This window comes from Pelodiscus sinensis, chromosome 31, assembly GCF_052426305.1.
Source record: "Pelodiscus sinensis isolate ZL-2025 chromosome 31, ASM5242630v1, whole genome shotgun sequence".
Lineage (NCBI taxonomy): Eukaryota > Metazoa > Chordata > Testudines > Trionychidae > Pelodiscus > Pelodiscus sinensis.
Genome location: NC_143082.1, coordinates 9,327,000 through 9,349,641, shown reverse-complemented (window position 1 = coordinate 9,349,641; position 22,642 = coordinate 9,327,000). Strand labels below are relative to the sequence as shown.

General features: G+C 59.3%; 1 protein-coding gene across 3 annotated transcripts in view; it reads left to right on the top strand.

Moving 5' to 3' along the window:
- Window positions 1-22,642, top strand: part of PDE1B (phosphodiesterase 1B) — a 137,250-nt gene that overhangs the window by 113,062 nt on the left and 1,546 nt on the right. For all 3 annotated transcript variants that reach the window (XM_006131134.5, XM_075902082.2, XM_006131135.5), the window contains 12 exons: window positions 1,268-1,450; window positions 1,997-2,063; window positions 2,644-2,760; window positions 4,705-4,845; window positions 5,480-5,580; window positions 6,944-7,069; window positions 10,658-10,759; window positions 11,454-11,574; window positions 15,798-15,879; window positions 15,975-16,095; window positions 19,711-19,847; window positions 20,394-20,512. In XM_006131134.5, the coding sequence (XP_006131196.3) occupies window positions 1,268-1,450; window positions 1,997-2,063; window positions 2,644-2,760; window positions 4,705-4,845; window positions 5,480-5,580; window positions 6,944-7,069; window positions 10,658-10,759; window positions 11,454-11,574; window positions 15,798-15,879; window positions 15,975-16,095; window positions 19,711-19,847; window positions 20,394-20,491 (1,396 nt within the window). In that variant the 3' untranslated portion in view covers window positions 20,492-20,512. The remainder of the gene's footprint in view (window positions 1-1,267; window positions 1,451-1,996; window positions 2,064-2,643; window positions 2,761-4,704; window positions 4,846-5,479; window positions 5,581-6,943; window positions 7,070-10,657; window positions 10,760-11,453; window positions 11,575-15,797; window positions 15,880-15,974; window positions 16,096-19,710; window positions 19,848-20,393; window positions 20,513-22,642) is intronic.

Genomic DNA, 22,642 nt, shown 5'->3' with positions numbered 1-22,642 from the left:
TAGTCAGGTTACTCCCAGTCCCAGAGGGCCAGTCACTTACTTACCGCAGTTCACACCAAAGACAACGCTTATAACCAACCCTGCAATGGATCGTAAACAGGTTTATTAACTAGGAGAAGGAACTAGAGTCATTTACGAGGTGGAGTCACGTAAACATTCACACTCAAGTGAGTCCCACGCTTACGTTTCAAAAGGCAATAGGCTCTTCTATGCTAAGCAAACTCAGCACGGTCCTTTGGGCGAACCCAGGCTAAGTACTGGGGATCTTTTGCTTGTGCCCAGTAATCCTTGCCCCTCAAAGTCCAAGCAGTGTAAAGCATGGGCAGTGGGAGAAGGTAGGGCTGCATGAGGCAAGTCTCCTGCCCCCAACTCTGCCCCTGCTCCCCCAGCACCACGGGAAGGGAGGAGGGCACGGCTCCAGCCTCCCCAGCCCCAGAGCACTGGGGAAGATGGGCAGAGCGCAGCCCCAGCCTCTCTGGCCCCAGATCACGGGGAGGACCTGGGGGCAGAGTGTGGGCGGGGCCATGCCTGGTGGTTTGGGAAGGCAAAGCCCTCCCCTGTCTATTATATCTGCCACCCCGGGTACGGTTCCTCCTCGTTAGTGCTCTGGATTGATTTCCCCTTTCTGCTTCCAGCTGTAAATTCAGCTATAGGGAGGAATTCACTCGTGTGGCTCCTCTTCCTGGGGGCAGTGTGGGAGGGGGCAGCAATCAACAGTCTTTTGTCCTTTGATGTTCATCTGCTGTGTGTGCGGGGGGGGGGGGGGGGCTCCGTGTCTGGGCAGAAAACACCTGCTGGAGACTAGGCTCACTCCCCTTAATGCTTCTCCGCGGTCTGACGCGTTACCATTACAGACCAGACCTAACCATGACCTGTTACTCCCAGTCCCAGAGGGCCAGTCACTAACTGGGAGGCAGATGCTGCCAGTGAGATGAATGCAGACGGCCACTCCCAAGCATTTCACAAAGTCTAAACACATTCTTCTAATCCTGACCTGTTTGAACAGTACGACACACAGGGGAGCCAGCCGGGTGCCCGCCGTGCGTTTGTCGGTCTTCGGCTGAGACGTGGGGCTTCGGCATGAGCTGGGATGAGGTCTGCGAGCATCACCTTGGGATGCCATACTGACAGGGCACGTGGGCGGAGGGCCCATGGCTTTCATAGGGCCCGGGACACTATGCAGATGGAGCATATGGGGGCGTGTCCAGGGATGGCACGTGGGGCTGGTGTGTGTCCATTCCTGGTTCACCGGCAGTTTCCATTTCAGGCAAATCCTGGACACAGAGGATGAGCTGCAGGAGATCAAGTCGGACGCGGTGCCGTCTGAGGTGCGGGACTGGCTGGCTTCCACCTTCACCCAGCAGACCCGCGCCAAGGGCCGGCGCTCCGAGGAGAAGCCGAAGTTCCGCAGCATCGTCCATGCTGTGCAAGCCGGCATCTTCGTGGAGAGGTTCGGAGCTGGGGGGGGACGACACAGGGGACTGTCTGGGGGAGCTTGCAGGGTGCTGTGTCGGCATGGCGGAAGTGAGCAGTTTGCCTGGTAGAGGGGATTGTGAGCCTGGACCGGTGATTTCTGTTCCTGAATCTGGGAGGGTACTGGGATCTGAGCAAGGGGGAACGAGCTGGGACTCCTGGGTTCTCTTCCCAGCTCTGCGAGAGGAATGGTGTCCCGAGGTTAGAGTGGGGGAGCTGGGAGTCCAGATTCCTGGCTCCATTCCTGGATTTGGGAGGAGATAGTTCAGTCACCGCCTCGCTCTGTGCCTCAGTTTCCCATATGATGCCCAGGGATGCTCCTCACACTGGGTGCATGGGTGAAGAATGCATCTGTTGAGTATCTGCTGAGCACTCTGAGAGTCTGCAGGCAGGTTGGGCAGGGTCACACCCCTGTCCCCTTGCATGACAATGGGTCTGCTTGGCTGGGCTGGCCACCTGCCCTAGTGCCCTTTGGGGGCAAATGGGGAGCACGGCCCCAGCCTCACCTGCCCGCCTCTTGTAGGATGTTTCGCCGGACGTACACGGCCGTGGGGCCCAACTACTCCAACTCCGTCATCAACTGCCTAAAGGTAACAGGGTGTGTGTGTGTGTGTGTGCTGCTGCTGCTCCCCACGCCCTTGACACTGCCTGCGCTCCTGACATCGCTATGGCTCCCCTGGGGGCAGAGGCTGCAGCCCGGCATCCTCTCTGCTACTCGCCCTTGTCGCCCTGCAGCTGTCAGAGCCAAGGGCGACTCTGCCCTGCCCTGGCAGAGCCAAAGTGCCCGTAGCTTGGGAGGGTCTCCTGGCCCAGCTCTGCCGTGTCCCATCCCAGCCCCCTCCTCCTGTGACGTGCCTGCCATGAGCCTGTTTGTATCGGCTGGGCAGGGCTGGCTGAGGGACAGGGCCGCCCACAACCCTAGGTGTCAGCCCCTCCTTCCCTGAGCTGGGGTACCTGTGCCCCTCCCCTCTTGCTCCCCTTGGTCATGCACTGTCCTCTGAGCCATTCCCAGCCCTGAGCTGGAGACAGGCTGTTTCAAAGGGGAATTCCCTCTGTCTGTAACTCTGCTGGCTGGAACAGGGTCCTGCCGCGGAAGCAGACTGTGCACCCCTCTCCAGCCACGCTGCTCAGTGAGGGGGTGTGACACCCGCTCTGCCCTTCCCCCCGCAGACCCTGGACCTGTGGTGCTTTGACGTGTTTTCACTGAACAGAGTGACGGACGACCACGCCCTGCGCACCATCGTCTTCGAGCTGCTCACCCGACACAACCTCAACAGTCGTTTCAAGGTCAGCGCCTGCCACCGTCCCCTCACCCCCCATCTGCCACTTGCCCCCAACCTCCAGTCCCCACCGGCCCCCTGCTGCCATCATGCCCCCCACCTGCCACCTTCTCCTCACTTCTCCCCAGTCTCCTTCCTCCTCCGTGCCCCCCACTGACCCTCTGTCACCTTCCCCTCGCCCCCCACCTGCCACCTTCCCCTCACTTCCCCCCCGGTCTCCTCTGTCTGCCATGCCCCCACCCATCTTCTGCCATCTTCCCCACAACCCCTGCTAGCCCTCTGCTCCTCCCATGCCCCCTGCCCCACACCATGCCCCACCACCAGCTTCCTGCCCACTCAGCCCCAGAGGGCTGGAAGATCCAACGGCCAGTGGACCAGGTGATACTGGGATCTCAAGTCCAGATCTTTGCCCAGCTCTCAGCTGGAGAGGAGGTTTGAGGGACATAGTGTACAGGGGTGGCCAGCAGAGCAGCCACCTGAACAAGCCCTGTGAGGTCACAGCGGCTCTGGACCCATTCTTGGGGTTGGGGGGTTGGCTGCTGGCTCTGAGTGTTGTTGGAAGGGCTGAGCCTTACAGAGGAGAAATCCCCTAAGCTGTTCTCTGAGCCAGCTGATGGGAGCGGTCACGCTGATTTCCCCAGCTCCGCCAAGGCCTAGGTGCACGCCTGTGGGTATGTGTGTGCACTCACCTACGCATGAACATGGGTAATGCCTGCAGACCTTGGGCAGGATCGAACCTGGGACTTCTCCATGCTCACTGCATGTGCTAAAAGCTCTTCGCTAAGGCTGTAGGAGACTCCTCACTCTCTAGCTCAGGGTGGTTAATAATTTTAGATGAGGGGCCACTTCACTAATTTTTGAAGTGGCCTCGGGCTGCCCTGGAAGGGGCGGGGCCTCTGGTGGAGGGGGCGAGGCCAGGACACTTCCGTGCTCCCCCACCCATAGACTCTGATTAGCCTGGGCGTGGGGGAGCACATGAAGTCTTTGCCCCCAGCCTCCCCTGCCTAGAGGGAACTGCCAGCTGTTCTGAAGAGCTGGAGCTTCCCTCTAGGCACCTGCCCCCTTGTAGTGCAGGAGGAGACTTCACAAGCTGCCCCCAACCCCGGCCAATCGGGCGAGCAGTGCTGCAGGGCGGGGGCAGGGAGCAAGAGACTTTGTGTGCTCCTCCCACCCCCAGGCTCTGATTGACCAGGGGGAGGGGGAGTGGCAGGGCATCCGCGGGCCGGATCCACCCGCCAGGCTGTGCCGGGGTGAGGGGGGGGGGGGCGAAGCACAGTCGTCTCCATGCACCATCTGTCTCTGGAGCAGGCTCTCCTTCGCCCCTCCCCCTGAGCGAGTCTCCTCTCCCCCGCCCTAGCAGGGTTGGGACTTGGCAGACAGCACCTCCGCTCCCCGTCTCTTCTCTGCCTCTGCCTGTGGCAGGGCCCTGGCAATGTGGCACCGTCCCTGGGCCAGGCTGCTCCCTGGCAGTTGTGAAACAGGCAGGGCAGGACTGTGAGCCTCCGCCTGGCCCCGGGAGCCTGGTGCTCTTCATTCCCTGGCCTCTTTGCTGGTACTGCTGAAAGACACACCTGGCTTTACCTGTGGGAGCAGCACCAGCTGGATGGGGCCTGAGCCAATCTGACATCCGCAAACAGGACAAGACCCCCCAAACCACAGGGGAGAGCAGGCCTTTGCTCTGAGGGCAGTCAGCGGCCTGTGGCCTAGAAGCCAGAGCACAGGTCTAAAAGGGTCCTTTTCCCACCTGGGCAGCCTTGAGCAAGTCACTTGAGCTGTCTCTGTGCCTCAATTTCCCCATCTGTCCTGCCTCTAGGGCTTATTACGTGCTGAGCTTTCTGGCTCCAGGACAAGCCAGTGGCCCTCTCTGGCATGCCGATACCGCCGCAGTGCCCGGGAGGTGTCTGGCTTGCACGCGGCGCTGCGGCCTGACCCCGGTCTCCTTGCTCTGCAGATCCCCACTGTGTTTTTAATGACCTTCCTGGATGCGCTGGAGGCCGGCTACGGGAAATACAAGAACCCTTACCACAATCAGATCCACGCGGCCGACGTGACCCAGACTGTGCACTGCTTCCTGCTGCGCACTGGCATGGTGGTGCGTGGACACTGGCTGTGCCCCTGACCCCTTCCCAGGGCTCGTGCTGAGGGTCACGGTCTGGTCTCTTCGCTGGCTGGTGGCTGAGGGGGGGAGGCGGGAAGATCAGGGCAGGCTACTGCTTCCTCCCTGGCACTATGGGCAGGGGATCTCCCCACGCTCCTAGGCTCATCTGGGGAGGGGGAAGCTCCGTTTGGGCTCGAGGATCCAGAGCTTGGTTCAACCAGTTTTAGAGTCAGGGCCCAGCCTGGGGCTGAGTCAGATCCAGCCCCGCGTCCCCAGAGTTTGGGGGTCTTGGTCCAAGCCCCGTAAGTGCTGCCTAGTTCCATGCAACAGGTATGTTGGTACCTAGGAGCGGCCTCTCCACCCTCACAGAAATGGGGTAAGTGGAGCTGAGGGCCCTTCTCCTAGCTCCCTGTGTGGGCCCTGCCCTGCCACCCCCTGCACCCGTCACCTACCAGCACAGCCCACGGCCCCTGGGAGGGCGGGAGGGACGTACATTTGGGGGTCACTATATTAAAGTGCTGCTGCCAACATCCCCCCGGCAGGTTATGCAGGAACAGGGGCAGGATGGGCAAGGGGGCTGAGCCGGGCAGGCCCCCTCCTGGGCACTAACAGCGTCTCTGCCCCCCAGCACTGTCTGACGGAGATTGAGGTCCTGGCCATCATCTTCGCAGCTGCCATCCATGACTATGAGCACACAGGCACCACCAATAGCTTCCACATTCAGACCAAGTGAGTGTCCAGGCAGCCACTCACGGCATGGCCGCTCAGCCCGGGATCCCTTGGGCCTCTGGGGAGGAGCTGGGCTTCACTGAGGAACTGGGGGTGGGCAAGGTGCCCATTGGCCAGGGAGCAGGGAGGGGCAGGGTGCCTATGGGCCGGGCAATAGAGGAGGGGTAGGGTGCCTCTGGGCCAGGCAATAGAGGAGGGGCAGGGTGCCTCTGGGCCAGGCAATAGAGGAGGGGCAGGGTGCCTCTGGGCCAGGCAATAGAGGAGGGGCAGGGTGCCTGTGGGCCAGGCAATAGAGGAGGAGCAGGGTGCCTCTGGGCCAGGCAATAGAGGAGGGGCAGGGTGCCTGTGGGCCAGGCAATAGAGGAGGGGCAGGGTGCCTGTGGGCCGGGCAATAGAGGAGGGGCAGGGTGCCTCTGGGCCAGGCAATAGAGGAGGGGCAGGGTGCCTCTGGGCCGGGCAATAGAGGAGGAGCAGGGTGCCTCTGGGCCAGGCAATAGAGGAGGGGCAGGGTGCCTCTGGGCCAGGCAATAGAGGAGGGGCAGGGTGCCTCTGGGCCAGGCAATAGAGGAGGGGCAGGGTGCCTCTGGGCCAGGCAATAGAGGAGGGGTAGGGTGCCTCTGGGCCAGGCAATAGAGGAGGGGCAGGGTGCCTGTGGGCCGGGCAATAGAGGAGGGCCAGGGTGCCTGTGGGCCGGGCAATAGAGGGGCAGGGTGCCTGTGGGCCGGGCGTAGATATGGGGTGAGGATGGGGACACCTCTGGGCTGGGCACCCTGCAAGGGTTTGCATCAGTGGTGGGTGAGCAGCAGATACCATGAGAATTACCCTCCCCCATCGCTCTGGTCCTGCCCGCCTTCCTGCCCTGGCAAGGCCCAGACCTGGTCTGCATTCCAGTGAGGAAGGGTCGGGCTCACTCCAGCCTGCGCTTTGGGCTGGGTCGGCCCCACTGCAGCCTTTGCTCCTGCGGGGATCAGACCCACTCTGGGGGGTGGTCAGCCCACTCCAGCCCCCAGGAGCATGGGGCCTGCTCTTGCCTGCACTTAGGAGTTTCAGCTGCTCTAGCCTGTAGTTCTGGGGGAGGATCAGGCACTCTCCAGCCTGAGCCCTGTGGAGGATTGGGCCCACTCTGGCCTGCACTCTGTGGAGGATCGGGCCTGGCCTGTACTCCAGTGAAGAACTGGACCTTCTCCAGCCTGGGTTCTGGGGCAGAATCAGGCCCGATCTGGCCTACGCTTTGCAGGTTCACTCATCCCTCAGAGATGCAGTTGTGTGACAGGGAGCGGCTGCCAGCCTGGTGTGACAGGGACCGGCTGCCAGCCTGGGGCAGCTTCTCCCCAGCCCCAAATCTGAGCTCCTCTGCTCCCAGGTCTGACTGTGCCATCCTGTACAACGACCGCTCCGTGCTGGAGAACCACCACATCAGCGCCGTCTTCCGCATGATGCAGGACGACGAAATGAACATCTTCATCAACCTGGCCAAGGATGAGTTTGGGTGAGGCCCCACCCTGCCAGCCCAGGGCAGAACCCCCTGCTCCCGTCTCCCCTCACTTTGGCCAGCCTGGGTATTGCAATCAATGGCTGATCGTGGTGCCCATCTGGAGAGCAGGCCTCTGCCTATGATCATCTGTGTCCGCCCTCGCTACTGGGCAGCTGATACAGACATCAGCTCTGCTAGGGGCTCAACTCAAAATGGCGGCAGAGAGGGAACTTTCCTCCCCTCCGTGTTTGATTGATCAGTTGTGTTCCTGTGTCACTTGGGAGCGGGCCCTGTGGTGTTGGCACAGTATGGACACAGCACTGACAGGCAGTCCCCAGAATGCCTCGGGGGTGAGCTGCTGATGGGATTTTCCCCACCAAGTGACTGTAAAGCACCCCAGCATGCTGGTGGAAGTGGTTAAAGCTGTGAGTCTGTCTCTCTGAGGGTATGTCTACACTACAAAGTTAATTTGAACTAACGGATGTTAGTTCGAATTAACTTTGATAGGCGCTACACTAGCGCTCCGCTAGTTCAAACTTAATTTGAACTAGCGGAGCGCTTAGTTTGAACTAGGTAAAGGGATAACAAGTGGAGTTCCTCAAGGGTCTGTTTTGGGACCCGTACTGTTCAATATCTTCATCAATGATGTAGATATTGGGATAGAGAGTACACTTATTAAGTTTGCAGATGACACCAAACTGGGTGGGGTTGCAACTTCTTTGGAGGATAGGGACATAATTCAAAATGACCTTAGCAAGTTAGAGAAATGGTCAGAGGTAAACAGGATGAGGTTTAATAAAGAGAAATGCAAAGTGCTCCACTTAGGAAGGAACAATCAGTTCCATACATACAAGATGGGAAGCGACTGTCTAGGAAGGAGCATGGCGGAAAGGGATGTAGGGGTCATAGTGGACCACAAGTTGAATATGAGTCAACAGTGTGATGCTGTTGCAAAAAAAGCAAATATGATTCTAGGTTGTATCAACAGGTGTGTTGTAAGCAAAACTCGTGAAGTCATTCTGCCGCTCTACTCTGCACTAGTTAGGCCTCAGCTGGAGTACTGTGTCCAGTTCTGGGCGCCACATTTCAAGAAAGATGTGGAGAAATTGGAAAGGGTACAGAGAAGAGCGACAAGAATGATTAAAGGTTTAGAGAACATGACCTATGAAGCCAGGCTTCATGAACTGGGCTTGTTTAGTTTGGAAAAAAGAAGATTAAGGGGGGACGTGATAGCGGTTTTCAAATATCTAAAAGGGTGTCACAAGGAGGAAGGAGAAAATTTGTTCCTCTTGGTTTCTGAGGACAGGACAAGGAGTAATGGGCTTAAAGTGCAGCAGGGGAGGTTTAGATTGGACATTAGGAAAAAATTCCTAACTGTCAGGGTGGTCAAATATTGGAATAAATTGCCAAGGGAGGTGGTGGAATCTCCCTCTCTGGAGATATTTAAGAACAGGTTAGATAGACATCTGTCAGGGATGGTGTAGAGGGAGCTTGGTCCTGCCTTGAGGGCGGGGGGCTGGACTCGATGACCTCTCGAGGTCCCTTCCAGTCCTATTATTCTATGATTCTATGATTCTAAACCTCATTTTACGAGGACTACGCCTAGTTCGAACTTACTAGTTCGAATTAAGGGCTGTGTAGCCCCTTAATTCGAACTAGTGGGAGGCTAGCCCTCCCCAGCTTTCCCTGGTGGCCACTCAGGCCAACACTAGGGAAACTCTATTGCCCCCCTCCCGGCCCCGGGCCCCTTAAAGGGGCATGGGCTGGATACAACGCCTGTGCCAGGTGCAAGCCTGCCAGCATCCAGCCAGCAGACCCTGCACCTGGCACGGCTTGAGCCAGCCACCCGATGCCCCCCAGCCCTCCCCCTCTTCCTGGGACCAGGCTGGCGGCTCCCAGGAGCTTGCCCGGGACTGCAAGAGGTGGGCACCCGCCTGGTCTAGTGCAGACATCGTGGACCTCGTCCATGACCTCCGCACTAGGCACAGGAAAGTGGCCGTCTAGGGCAGGAGAGCTGCCAGCCTGGCCACCCAGGAGCAGGTGTGCATGAAAATCAAGGTGGTCCACTGAGACCCCCGACCCTGAACCCTGAGCTTAGAATGGCCGTCCTAGGTCAGACCAAAAGTCCATCTAGCCCAGTAGCCTGTCTGCCAACAGCAGCCAACCCTAGGGACCCTGGAGGGGATGGACCGAAGACAGTGATCAAGCCATTTGTCTCGTGCCATCCTTCTCCAGCCTTCCACAAACTTTGGGCAGGGACACCACTCCTACCCCCTGGCTAATACCACTCCATGGACCCAACCTGCATGACTTGATCTCACTTCTCTTTAAACTCTGTTGTAGTTCTAGCCTTCACAGCCTCCTGCAGCAAGGAGTTCCACAGGTTGACTCTTTGCTTTGTGAAGAAGAACTTTCCGTTACTAGTTTGAAGCCTGCTACCCATTCCTTTCCTTTGGTGTCCTCTAGTCCTTCTATTATGGGAACTAATGAAGAACTTTTCTTTATGCACCCTCTCCACCCCACTCATGCTTTTATAGACCTCTATCCTATCCCCCCTCAGTCTCCTCTTTTCTAAGCTGAGAAGTCCCAGTCTCTTTAGCCTCTCTTCTTATGGGACCTATTCCAAACCTCTGATCATTTTAGTTACCCTCCCCTCTTCCACCCTCTCTCTTTCCCTCTCCCACCTCTTTTTCCCAGTCTCCCCGAGTTTTGTTCAATAAAGAGAGTTTCTATTTTTGAACACACGTTTTCTTTATTTTGTACATCAGGAAGGGGGGCTAGGGAAGGGTAAGTGGAAGGAGGTGAGGGAGGAATGGGGTACGAGCCCCCGATGGGGAGGTCTGGGCTGGCGCTGCGGGCTTCTGGGGGTGGAAGCTCTCCTGCAGCCCCCCAATTGCCCCCTCTCCCCAGATGGCAGCCTGCGGCAAGTGCAGCCGGTCTGATGGCCGAGTGCTGTGATGTGCCCAGTGTGGGTACTCCGGGCAATCTAAGCCAGGACTGCTTTGCAAGCGGGGCACCCCTGAGAACTGTCTGTCCGGGGTGGGGGTTGGGTCCCTTTAAGCACAGCCCTCGGCTAGCCTGAGGTAGCAGCTCCACGCTCTAAGTCCTACTCTGATGCCCTGCCGGCACTGCTTCCGGCCATCCTTAACCCCGGTTCAGGGTCCACTCAATGTGGACATGCTAGTTCGAATTAGCAAAATGCTAATTCGAACTAGTTTTTTAGTCTGGATGCACTAGTTCGAATTAGCTTAGTTCGAATTAACTAATTCAAACTAAGTTAGTTTGAATTAGCGCTGTAGTGTAGACGTACCCTGAGATTCACGCAGGGAGGGCCCGGGGCACATCCAGCCCCCTGCACGGGATGGGATCTGGGGTGGGAAACTCACTGTCTGAGACACTAGCTGTATTTCTGAGCCGTCTCTGGCTGGGGACCCCTGAATGGGGACCCCTGGCAGCAGCGGCCAGCTCAGGTCCATTGGGTTGTGCTGACAGTGCAGCCACAAAGGAGCCAGCTTATGGGATGCAGTGGGCGGGGCAGGTGGGACGGGCTAGGTCCCTGGCGGGACAGGAGTGACCACGCATCTGTTTCTCCACATGGGGAAGGGAGCTGCGGTCCCTGGTGATTGAGATGGTCCTGGCCACAGACATGTCCTGTCACTTCCAGCAGGTCAAGTCCATGAAAACCTCCCTGCAGCAGCTGGAGAGGTGAGTGAAGGGGTGGGGGTGTGCGTGGGGGTGTCTTTCCAGGCAAAGTGCTACTTCTAGGGGAAGCAAGAGGCAGTGTTGGCGGGGAGTATGGGAAAGATGCTTTGTGCACGTAGGAAGTTTATGAGCATGTGGGGCTTTGTGTGCAGCTGATGTGGGTGACAGGATTGTGAGTGTTGCACAAGGATTTTGGGAGTGGGCTATGTGCTGGGAGGAGGGGTGTGTGTGTGTGTGTTTGCGTGCCTGTATGCTCTGATTGTGCAGCTCTGTGTGTATGCACACCCCCATGTATGTCTACATATGCCTGCAAGTGTGTGTGTGTGTGTGTGTGTCACACTGACAAATCGAAGAGCCGCAAGAACAATTCAGCGCCTGGAGAAGCTGCCTGCCAGGGCGAGACTGAAGAAGCTCCATCTACTTAGCTTATCAAACAGCAGGGCGAGAGCTGACCTTCTCCTGTCTGGTAATCCCTACATGGGAGCAGATCTCTGAGAGTGAAGAGCACTTTAATTTTGTTGTCAAAGGCTGAGTGGGAGCCAGTGGCTTGAATCAGCAGCTCAGCAAATTCAGGCTAGAAAAAGGCAGAAAAGGTTAAGTGAGAAGACTTAACCCTTGGGAAAACGGGCTGGGGATGCAGTGAATTCTTGGTCGCCTGGGGCCGACCTGTCTATGCCTCTCATGCCTCCCTCTGCAGGATCGATAAATCGAAAGCACTGTCGCTGCTGCTGCATGCAGCTGACATCAGCCACCCCACCAAGCAATGGAGCGTCCACAGCTGCTGGACCAAGGCTCTCATGGAGGAGTTCTTCAGACAGGTAGTGTGGGAGGGCCAGCCACTTCCCAAGGCCTATGGCATCGTTTCAGATTTTGGTTGTGGGGAGGATGACCTGTGATGAGGGGGAAGAGTGAGAGCACTGGGGCAGACTGAGGACAGCAGCTTCAATAGTGTTATTGAGCATGCTCAGTACAAGCCAAGGAGCAATTTGAGGGGGACTGATCCCATTTGTCCCCCCCCCCCTCCCCCACAGATATCACCTCTTAGGTACTGTAAAACTCTAGTGTTTTTGGCAGATAACTTAGCAATTACCTGACAGGAGCACTGTCTTTAATTTCTATATAAAAGAAAGAATGGAATAAATACGGGTATGTCTGCACTAGCCCCCTAGTTCGAACTGGGGTGGCTAATGTAGGCATTCGAACTTGCAAATGAAACCCGGGATTTAACACCTCATTGCAGGAGGAGTAACAGTTAATCCGAACTAAGGACTTAGTCCGGATTAACTTCTGACTGCCGTGTGTAGCAGTCAGTTCAAACTAAGGGGATTTAAAAATGGCGCCCGCCCGGGAACATGCAGATGAAGCTCGGGATATTTAAATCCCGGGCTTCATTTGCAAGTTCGAATGCCTACAATAGCTACCCTAGTTTGAACTAGGGGGCTAGTGTAGATATACCCTATTAGACCCACTCAGCTCTAATATTAACATGGTCAGGCATCTTGTGGCAAGTCACTTAAGGGACGCTGGTTAGCCTTAAAATGTTAATATATATAGTCTTACTTTGTTACTAATTTTGCGGGGAGAGAGAGAGAGAGAGAGAGACTGTCAGGACTCTTGGGCTTTATCTCAGCTCTGGAAGGGGAGTGGGGTCTAGTGGGTCACAGCAGGAGGCAGATACATTTGGGCGCTATATAAGAACATCAGAATGGCCCTACTGGGTCAGACCAATGGTCCATCTAGCCCAGAATCCTGTCTTCCATCAGTGGCCAATGCCAGATGCTTCAGAAGCCATGAACAGAAGAGGCAATCATCAAGTGATCCATCCCCTGTCGCCCGTCCCAGCTTTGGGCAAACAGAGGCTAGGGACACCATCTCTGCCCACCCTGGCTAGTAGCCTGGGATGGACCTATCCTCCTTGAACTTATTTTGTCCTTTTTGGAACCCTGTTATAATTTGGACCTTTTCACCATCTCCTGGCAAAGAGTTCCACAGGTTGACTGTTAAGAAATAATTTGTTTTGCTTGTTTTAAATGTGATTGGGTCAGCTTCTTGTGTTATGTTAGTGAAGGAATAAATAATGTTCCCTGATTCCATTTTTCCACACTATTGATAATTTTCTAGACATCTGACACATCCTCCGACCCTTTAGTCATTTATTTTCCAAGCTGAAAAGTCCCAGTCTAGTTAATCTCTCCTCATATGGAAGCTGTTCCTTACCCCTCATCATTTCTGTTGCCCTGCCTGTACCTTTTCCAAATCCAATCTATCTTTTTCAGATGCATGCAGTATTCACAGTGTGGGCACACCATGACTTTATATAGAGGCAATATGACATTTTTCTGTTTTATTATCTACTCCTTTTCTAATGATTCCCAATATTCTTTTAGCTTTTTAGTTTTTAGACAGCAACTGCACTGCACATTGAGCAGATATTTTCAGGCAACTATCCACAATAATTCCAAGATTTCTTTCTTGAGTGGTAACAGCTAATTTAGACCCCATCATTTTTGTATGTATAGTTGGGATTATATTTTCCCATGTGCATTACATTGCGTTTATCAACACTGAATTCCATCTGCCCTTGTGTTGCCCAATCACCCAGTTTTGTGAGATCTCTTTGTAGCTCTTTGCAGTCAGCTTTGGACTTAACTATTTTGAGTAATTATGTACTATCTGCAAATTTTGCTACCTCACTGTTTGCCCCTTTTTCCAGAACATTTATAAGTTTAACAATACTGGTCCAAATCCCAGCAGCATGACACTCATTCCCGTTCTGTCTTGTAAGTGCAGTACCTGGCAATATTCTCATGAGGATCTAAGGATCCTTCAGTTACTTGAATGACCAGCCTTTGGTTATTCTTAATCACCTGCCTCCCTCTTTTTATAACAAACTCCCTGCCCCAAAGGCAAAGCTGCAAGCAGCTCAAACTCTGTTGAATTTAAGAACTGCCTGTGGAGCTGGGGCATGCAGCGTTACGCAGACCTCAAGTATGAAATCCAGGGGCTCCCCCGAAATCCCCTTAAATAGCGCCTTTAGCTCTTTCACAGTGAGTCATGTGGCCTCTTCCCTGCTCCCTTGAAAGCTGAACGAGCCCATGAGGTTCCAGGCTTTGGCCAGAGGCAGTTCAGGGGATCCAGGAGCCTGCAGCTCCACAACATTCACCCTGGAAACCTGCCTCAGGTGGCGAGAGATCCCCAGTGATTCCAGTGTGACCTGCTGCCAGGCTCCGGCTGCATGCGGAGAGTGGGACAGCATTGCTAAAGCTCCCTTGAACTGGCTCCTCTCGGCCAGGAATGGTCAATTTGCTTACACAGGTGACCCCAGATGAGGCACTGGAGCTCTTCCCACCCCGTTGTGACCTCCTTGGTCCACCCCCAAGTGTGGGCCTGCCCCAGGATCACTCTGTTGGGCACAGGCTTCCCTGTGGCTCTCGAGTACCACCTCGCTTTCTGAGCCATTGCTGAGCTAGGGCCGTGATTCTGAACCAGCCCCCTGACAGCAGAGAGCCCAGCCAAAGAGCTGTGGGCTGGAGATGCCCAGAAGTAGCGCCGGGGCCCTGGGAGAGGAAGGAAGGTGGCTCAAAGCCTGTAGTGGAGCTGGGAAGCAAGCCCTGGAGTCCTGACCCTCCCACTGCTGTTAGACCCAACTTAGCTTCTCACCAACCAGGCAAACAGCACAAGCCCCATTTTACTGATGAGGAAACTGAGGCATACTGAGGGGAAGGGGCTTGCCCTGGATCACATGGTGGGATAGGGGAGCCAGCAGATGATGGCCCCAAGCCTGGCACTGACTGCACTTGCTCTTGCTGCCTCTGGCTCCGGGGTGGGTGAAACAAGGCACTGGCTGGTTGGAATGGATTTTGAGATCATTCTCTTCCAACAGCCACATGGTGACTCCGATGGCACGTGCGCACCCAACAGCCACATGGTGACTGTGATGGCATGTGGCCATGGGGCACACAACAGCCACATGGTGACTGTGATGGCATGTGGCCATGGGGCACACAACAGCCACATGGTGACTGTGATGGCATGTGGCCACGGGGCACGCAACAGCCACATGGTGACTGTGATGGCATGTGGCCACGGGGCACGCAACAGCCACATGGTGACTGTGATGGCATGTGGCCATGGGGCACGCAACAGCCACATGGTGACTGTGATGGCATGTGGCCACGGGGCACGCAACAGCCACATGGTGATTCTGATGGCACGTGGCCACGGGGCACGCAACAACCACATGGTGATTCCGATGGCACGTGGCCACGGGGCACGCAACAGCCACATGGTGACTGATGCCACGGGGCACACAACAGTCACTGCTGAGTGCGATGGCATGCGGCCATGGGGCCTGTGACAGCCATGTGGTGGACGGGGACAGAGGATGCCTGAGGATGTTGTGAAGGCCAAGACTATAACAGGATTCGAAAAGGACTGTCAGGCTGGGAATGGGTGACGGGATGGGTCACTTGACAATTCCCTGGTCTGTTCATTCCCTCTGGGGCACCTGGCACTGGCCACTGTCAAAACATGGGGCACTGGCCAGATGGACTTTCAGCCTGACCCATGTGGCCGTTCTTATGTTCCTATTCCATATGGCCATGGGGCAGAATTGTCTGTGGGGCATGTGATAACACGAAGCAATGGGGTGTGGCCCGAGTGCTGACTCCGGTGCTGTGCGACTACGGGTGCAACAGCTGTATGGTGTTTGCACTGCCGTGGGGCACGACCGCCATGTGGTAACTGCGCTGCCAGGGGGCATCACTAGGGACTCATCCCCGCTGGCATCTGCAGCTCCAGACCCTGGGTGACCCAGCCTTGCTCCAGGCGACGCAGGCAGATGGGTGCAGAGCGAGGCCATGTCCTGCCCCCAGGGCTGTGTTTTGACCAGCCAAGAACTGAGCCCAGGCGTCTGGCTCGTGTGTCCCACGCTCAGAGCAGTCACCCATTGCACCCCTCTCCTGCGCTCAGGCTGCTCGTGTCCCCCCGGGGCCCAGGCGTTCGGCAGGGTTAACCGTTCTCTTTGCCTTGTTTCTCCCAGGGGGACAAGGAGGCTGAGCTGGGCCTGCCCTTCTCTCCGCTCTGTGATCGCAAGTCCACACTGGTGGCCCAGTCCCAGATTGGTGAGTCGCTGCCCTGCCCGTCGGGCCAGGCCTTGCCCTCATGTTGGGGCACTGGGTGCGTCGTGCTCTAACGCCCCATCCCTCTGCCTCCGCAGGTTTCATTGATTTCATCGTGGAGCCAACGTTCTCGGTGCTGACAGACGTGGCGGAGAAGATTGTTCTCCCGCTGGTGGAGGAAGGTTCCAAGACTAAGTCCTCCTCCAGCCAGCAGAGCAGGTGGGTGCTGGCATGGGTGGCGCAGAGCAGCTAGAAAGCTCAGGAGGGTGTTACTAGCACACAGGCCCATGTAGGCCCCCAGCACACTCAGGGGCAAGGAGCTGAGCCTTACAGTGGCTGCTGGGCACAGAGATTATATCATTATCTCTACATTGCAGTTGGGGAAACTGAGGCAGGGAAGGGCCTGGCTCGTAATCACATGGCAAGCCTATAGCAGAGTTGGGATTGGAACCCAGGAGTCCAGGCTCTGCGGCTGTGCACACAGCCCATAGGCCCAGTCCAGCCCATGCATCTTGTGCCATTTCCCCCTTGGGGGAGTGTAGCCCCAGGGAAGGGCAGGTGCTGGCTCACCTCTGACCGCAGGGCAGAGCAGCTGTGAGTCCTGGCTGAAGTCTGGTCAGTGGGGGCGGCCTAGGCACCTCACTGGTTCCTTCCCAGCCAGTGCCACCGGCTCTGGAGTGTTGCTGGCTGACCAGCTCTGGGCCCCAGCTGGGCCTGGTGGGCCTCAGGCCTCCCTCAGGAGGTGGTGACACTGCTGGGACCTAGGACCTGAAACCCCTGGGCAGAACCCACAGGCCAGGGCCAGGCTGTCACAGCAGCCCTCATTGCTCTGGGGGAAGGGAGCTCTTCATTGTACCTGTAGTGGGGATGGGGAGGGGGATCCAAGTGTTCTCCGCAGGAAGGGGCGGGGGGAGAGGGGCGAACTGGGGCTGCCCAGAAAACCAGAATTCCAGGGTGTGAAAACTGCCCAGGGTACCGTATTGGGCCAGAAGCGAGACCTTTGAACCTATTGGACAAAAGCCCAGGGAGCAAGCGAGATGCACCCCAATGCCGGGGCGCTCTCTGGGGCTATGGGGGACACAGGCTCCTGCTTAGCCCAATTCAGCGCAGGTCTCCCACAGCCCTGGGGGCCCAGCGCTGGGGCACTGGCTGTTCTGGGAAGTGGGGGGCACACAGGGGCTCTGTCCCTGCTCTTGCCCAGAAATTGCATCTTGGCCTGAGGCCCCAGCTTGGGAGCAGTCTCCTACAGTCTCAAGCCGGCTGGGGCTTAAATGTAGCGAATGCCAGGAAAAGGCAGTGATCACCCCGAGAGCCCACGTCCCATGGCACTGCAGCACTTCTGCTGGGGTCTCCATTCCGGCTGTGCGTTCGGCTTGTTTCTGAGCTGCTTGGAGGGGATGTCTGCAGGGCTGGGCCAGCTCCTCCCAGGGAGGGGGGGCACCCAGTGGGCTAGATGGGCCTGTGTCCTCGGACCCCGTCCTCAGGGCCACCCACTGTCCATGGACTGAAAGGGTGGCCAGGCGGTAAAGTGAGGTAGTCACCAGTGCTGCCCAGAGGAGCCAGACCCCCATGTAGGCTGGTGCTGCTGGATGAGCCCTGGGGCCTTGGGAGGCAGTGCAGCCTGTGAGACTGGACAGCAGGACACCTGTGTCCTGCTCCCATCTCTGCTACTGATGATGTGGCTGCAGGTAAAACCTACCTGCCAATGCCTCAGTTTCCCCATGTGGAAGATGCTGCCACTCCTAGCAAAGCTGAGTTAGCCGAGCCGGGGTCTCCTCTTGCTCCATAGGTTAAGGCCAGCATGGACCGGCAGCTCACTGGCCTGTGCTGTGCAGGAGGCCAGGTGCATTGGCCAACAGCCGGCCACTCCTCTGGAGCCCGGTGACTTTAGTCTGAGCATGGGGAGCTAAGCTGTTGTGGGCCACGGACAGAGCAGGGAGTTCGACATGTTGCCAATGCCCCAGGGCCCTGACAGGGCGGGGTCTGATGAGTGGGACCTGCCCAGAGGATCTCAGTAGGTGATCCTTGCTCCCTGCTGCAGAGGAAGGCAAACCCCTGACCCCAAGGTCCCTGCTGGTTTGACCTGAGCATGTGAGTGAGACCTACCAGTGGGCATCTGGCCGGTGCCCAGCTCAGAGCACTGGCCCAGAATTTCCCTGAGCTCAGCGACGGTACCCACACCAGCCCTAGCACCCCCAGAGCCCTTCCTACCTCCCGAGATTCCCGGGGCGCAGTCCCCTGCTGGAGCTCTGGGACCGGGCTGAACACTCCACCTGGCAGTACCCAGCACGTGCTTAGGCCAGTGAGGAGCCAATCTCTGCTCCAGACAGGACTTTGAAAGTCTCCCCCCCGCCCCCCAAGCCTCAGGAATATGGAAACTAGCCACTCCGGAGACCGCCCCAAAATGCTGGTTCAGGCTGAGCTGCATCCCAGTCTGCCCTGGCCCTGGCCTGCCCCACAGGAAAGGCAGGTTCCTAGGTGCGCTCCCTGCCTGTGTCCCCGCTGGGCCCTGCAGGAGCTCCCGGCGACCCTACTTTCTCTCTGTGTGAAGAAGGGGAATTTCAAGGTGTCCCTTCCAAAGCCCTTTTATCTCCACCCAGCGCTGGGGAGCAGGGATCAGGAGCAAGCCTGGCCTGGGGCAAAGTCAGTAAATGATTCACTTGGAGCGGGGAGTCACAGCCCAACTTCAGAGCTTCCCCGCTGCTCTGTATGCGCCTGCCAGCTTCCCTGCAGCCGGAGAGCCGGAGGCGAGCGACCCAGCTGGGACCCTGCCGATGGCTCCAGGCTGCAGTGCCTGAGCCTCACAGACATGAAGTCACCGAGCCTCCCTATTGGCTCATGTTCATCATTATCACCGCTTCCCCCAGGGGAAACTGAGGCAGTGAGCCCAGGGGCCTGATCCAGAGTCGTTCCAGTCACCTGAATGCACTTTGGGTCAGGCCCCAGACAAGTGGCAGAAGTGGGGACAGAGCCCAGGCTCTCAGCCCCCCCTGCTTCAGCACGCTAGAGCCCCTTCCCCTCCCAGAGCGGGGGGCGGAGCCCAGGCATCCTTAGCCACAGGACAAGTGGCCAAAGACCAGGAGGTTGGTGGTGGGGGCGGCCGCTGGACACGACACCATGAAGCCTGAACACGTTTTGTGTGACGTTCGCCTGGCTGTGTCTGCCCCCCCCCCCATCACAGGCACAGTCCACCCCTCCCTGGAAGTGGTTTGCTGCTCCCGCTCCCAGCTGCCTCATGTGCGATCTGAGTGCGCCCCCTGCTGGCCCTGAGCGTAACACCAGTGGGGCTGCGGGGAGCCCTGGGAAGGAGCAGTGGGTCCGGTCAGACTTGTTCAGCACTGGGCTAGCTCCAGGCCACCCCCTCACCGGGGTCAGTGCCAGCAGAGCCTCCCCGCTGGCAGCAGTGCCTGGCTTCGGGCTGGCAGCATTCCTGCTCCCCCTGCTCCCCCTGCTGGATGCCAGTCTCACGTCAGACCCACACTGAGCAGGTGCTCCGGAGCGGCCATGGGGCCTAGTGCTCAGTGCAAGGGACGGGAGCTGTGAGGCAGGAGTCTTGTCTCCCTCCTGTGTGTGAAACCTGGACAGGTCACATAGCCTCCTGTGCCTCAGTTTCCCCTCTGTGCCAGGAGGGCTGTGGGGTGCCCGGGAACAGGTGCATTCAGGGTTATTGGTTACTCCAGGCAGCTCCCCTGAGCACAGGCTGGAGAGGAGGAGATAAGCCCTCCAGGTCCTCGCCCCAGCCCCTCCATCCCACCTGCTGTGGCTCCCAGCCTTGGTGTGGTGCTGAGTGGTTCCCACACTGCACTGGCGCTGCCTCCTCTGGCTTCCCCGCAGCTCCCAATGGAGGCAGCCGTCCCTGGACGAGCATTCAGAGCTGGGCGACATCAACACCGACATCACCAGCTTCCGCTCCACCTGGAGCAAGTACATCCAGGAGAACAAGCAGAAGTGGAAAGAACGAGCGGCCAGTGGTATGTGCTGGGCATGGGAGGCTGGGGGGGGAGCCCTCTGTGGAGAGACCCTTCCCCACCAGTCCAGTCTGAGAAACCCTCAGGGGGCTTGCACCCCCTACCCCCGCCCCCTGCCCTGACTGTGGGTTTGGACAGCCTGAGGGCAGTGTGACCCCCTCTCCGGTCCCAGCAAGGGCCATGGTGCATGAGACGAAGGGTCCGGCGGTGGGTGGCAAGTGGGCTCTGAGCTGTGGCAGTGGCAGGCCCATCGGGCTGAGGGTGCTCGTGGGAGCAGGGGAGAGCAGAGGCTGGTCACTTCATTCCAAATCAGACCAATGCAGGGAAGTGGAGTGAGATGGAGAAATGCTGGACGCTTCAGTCCACACAGGCTACAGGACGGCCCTGCATGAGACGAGTTGGCAGGTCTCAGCTCCGTCCGCATGCAGATGGCACTAAGCAAGGGCTGTGGAGCCAATGGCCCACCTGCACTAGCTCCATCCGGAGCACGGTCCCTGCAGGCCCATCTTGTGAGCTGTCCCCAGTGCCCCAAATGCCCTGTCTCCCCAGGGATCACTAACCAGACTTCCATCGATGAGCTGTCACCCTGCGAGGAGGAGCCACGGGTACCCGAGAACCAGCACAATCAGAACGGCGATGTGGAATAGCACAGTCAGCGAGGGATCTAGGTGAGCTCCGGTCTCTGCCATCCCGCAGTCTGTACAGCCTGGTGCCAGTCACCGCGAGCCCCCCGTCAGCGCGGCCTGGCGCTGGCCCCGGTCACCGCGAGCCCCCCGTCAGCGCGGCCTGGCGCTGGCCCCGGTCACCGCGAGCCCCCCGTCAGCGCGACCTGGCGCTGGCTCCGGTCACGGCGAGCCCCCCGTCAGCGCGGCCTGGCGCTGGCTCCGGTCACCACGAACCCCCCGTCAGCGCGGCCTGGCGCTGGCCCCAGTCACCGCGAATCCCCCGTCGGCGCGGCCTGGCGCTGGCCCCAGTCACCACGAACCCCCCGTCAGCGCGGCCTGGCGCTGGCCCCAGTCACCGCGAATCCCCCGTCGGCGCGGCCTGGCGCTGGCCCCAGTCACCACGAACCCCCCGTCAGCGCGGCCTGGCGCTGGCCCCAGTCACCGCGAGCCCCCCGTCAGCGCGACCTGGCGCTGGCCCCAGTCACCACGAACCCCCCGTCAGCGCGACCTGGCGCTGGCCCCAGTCACCACGAACCCCCCGTCAGCGCGGCCTGGCGCTGGCCCCAGTCACCGCGAGCCCCCCGTCAGCGCGGCCTGGCGCTGGCCCCAGTCACCACGAACCCCCCGTCAGCGCGGCCTGGCGCTGGCTCCAGTCACCGCGAGCCCCCCGTCAGCGCGGCCTGGCGCTGGCTCCAGTCACCGCGAGCCCCCCATCAGCGCGGCCTGGCGCTGGCCCCGGTCACCGCGAGCCCCCCGTCAGCGCAGCCTGGCGCTGGCCCCGGTCACCGCGAGCCCCCCGTCAGCACGACCTGGCGCTGGCCCCGGTCACCGCGAGCCCCCCGTCAGCGCGACCTGGCGCTGGCTCCAGTCACCGCGAGCCCCCCGTCAGCGCAGCCTGGCGCTGGCCCCGGTCACCGCGAGCCCCCCGTCAGCGCGGCCTGGCGCTGGCCCCGGTCACCGCGAGCCCCCCGTCAGCACGACCTGGCGCTGGCTCCGGTCATGGCGAGCCCCCCGTCGGCGCAGCCTGGCGCTGGCCCCGGTCACCGCGAGCCCCCCGTCGGCGCGGCCTGGCGCTGGCTCCGGTCACCGCGAGCTCCCCGTCAGCGCGGCCTGGCGCTGGCTCCGGTCACCGCGAGCTCCCCGTCAGCGCGACCTGGCGCTGGCTCCGGTCACGGCGAGCCCCCCGTCGGCGCAGCCTGGCGCTGGCCCCGGTCACCGCGAGCCCCCTGTCAGCGCAGCCTGGCGCTGGCCCCGGTCACCACAAACCCCCCGTCAGCGCGGCCTGGCGCTGGCCCCGGTCACCACAAACCCCCCGTCAGCGCGGCCTGGCGCTGGCCCCGGTCACCGCGAGCCCCCCGTCAGCGCGACCTGGCGCTGGCTCCGGTCACGGCGAGCCCCCCGTCAGCGCGACCTGGCGCTGGCTCCGGTCACGGCGAGCCCCCTGTCGGCGCAGCCTGGCGCTGGCCCCGGTCACCGCGAGCCCCCCGTCGGCGTGGCCTGGCGCTGGCACCTGGCGCTGGTCACTGCGAACCCCCTGTCAGTGCGCCGGCTGGGTTGCATCCCACTCCTGCTCTGCCTGAGTGTAAATGGCAGACGAGGGAAAGGGAAGCGCCAAGGCTGGCAGGCTCAGAGCACACCCAGCGAGCCAGCTCTGTCCAGGGCTCCCTGCTCACAGCCCGTAGGGGAGCCTGGCCCTTCCTGGCATGGCACAGCCAGGGATGCAGCCCTTCTCTGGGCTGGCTCAGCACCTCCAGCAGCAAGACTCCCTTGCCCCGTGCACACAGTGACTGGCCTGGGGTACAGCGATTCCTGCCCCAGCAGTGAGTGCCCACACGTTGGCGCCGCCTTGGCTCTTGGGCTGTCAGAGGCATGTAGGGCATCTCAGCCCAGACCTTGTGGCTGTCACAGCAGAGCCGCCAAGCAGTGGCTGGGTGCTCCGGCGACAGCCTCCCTTCTATCCCCGTCCTCTAGGTGTGAGGGTGCACCCCGGCACCCCCAGCTCAGACTGTCGGGAGCGGCATGGGCAGCTGCTGTGCGGTGCAGGGGGGTGGGACGGGCAGCGCTGGGCTGAGCAGGAGGGGGAGGTGGGACGTACTGCCCTGCCCACAGGGAGCCATGCGCCTATGTGCCCTC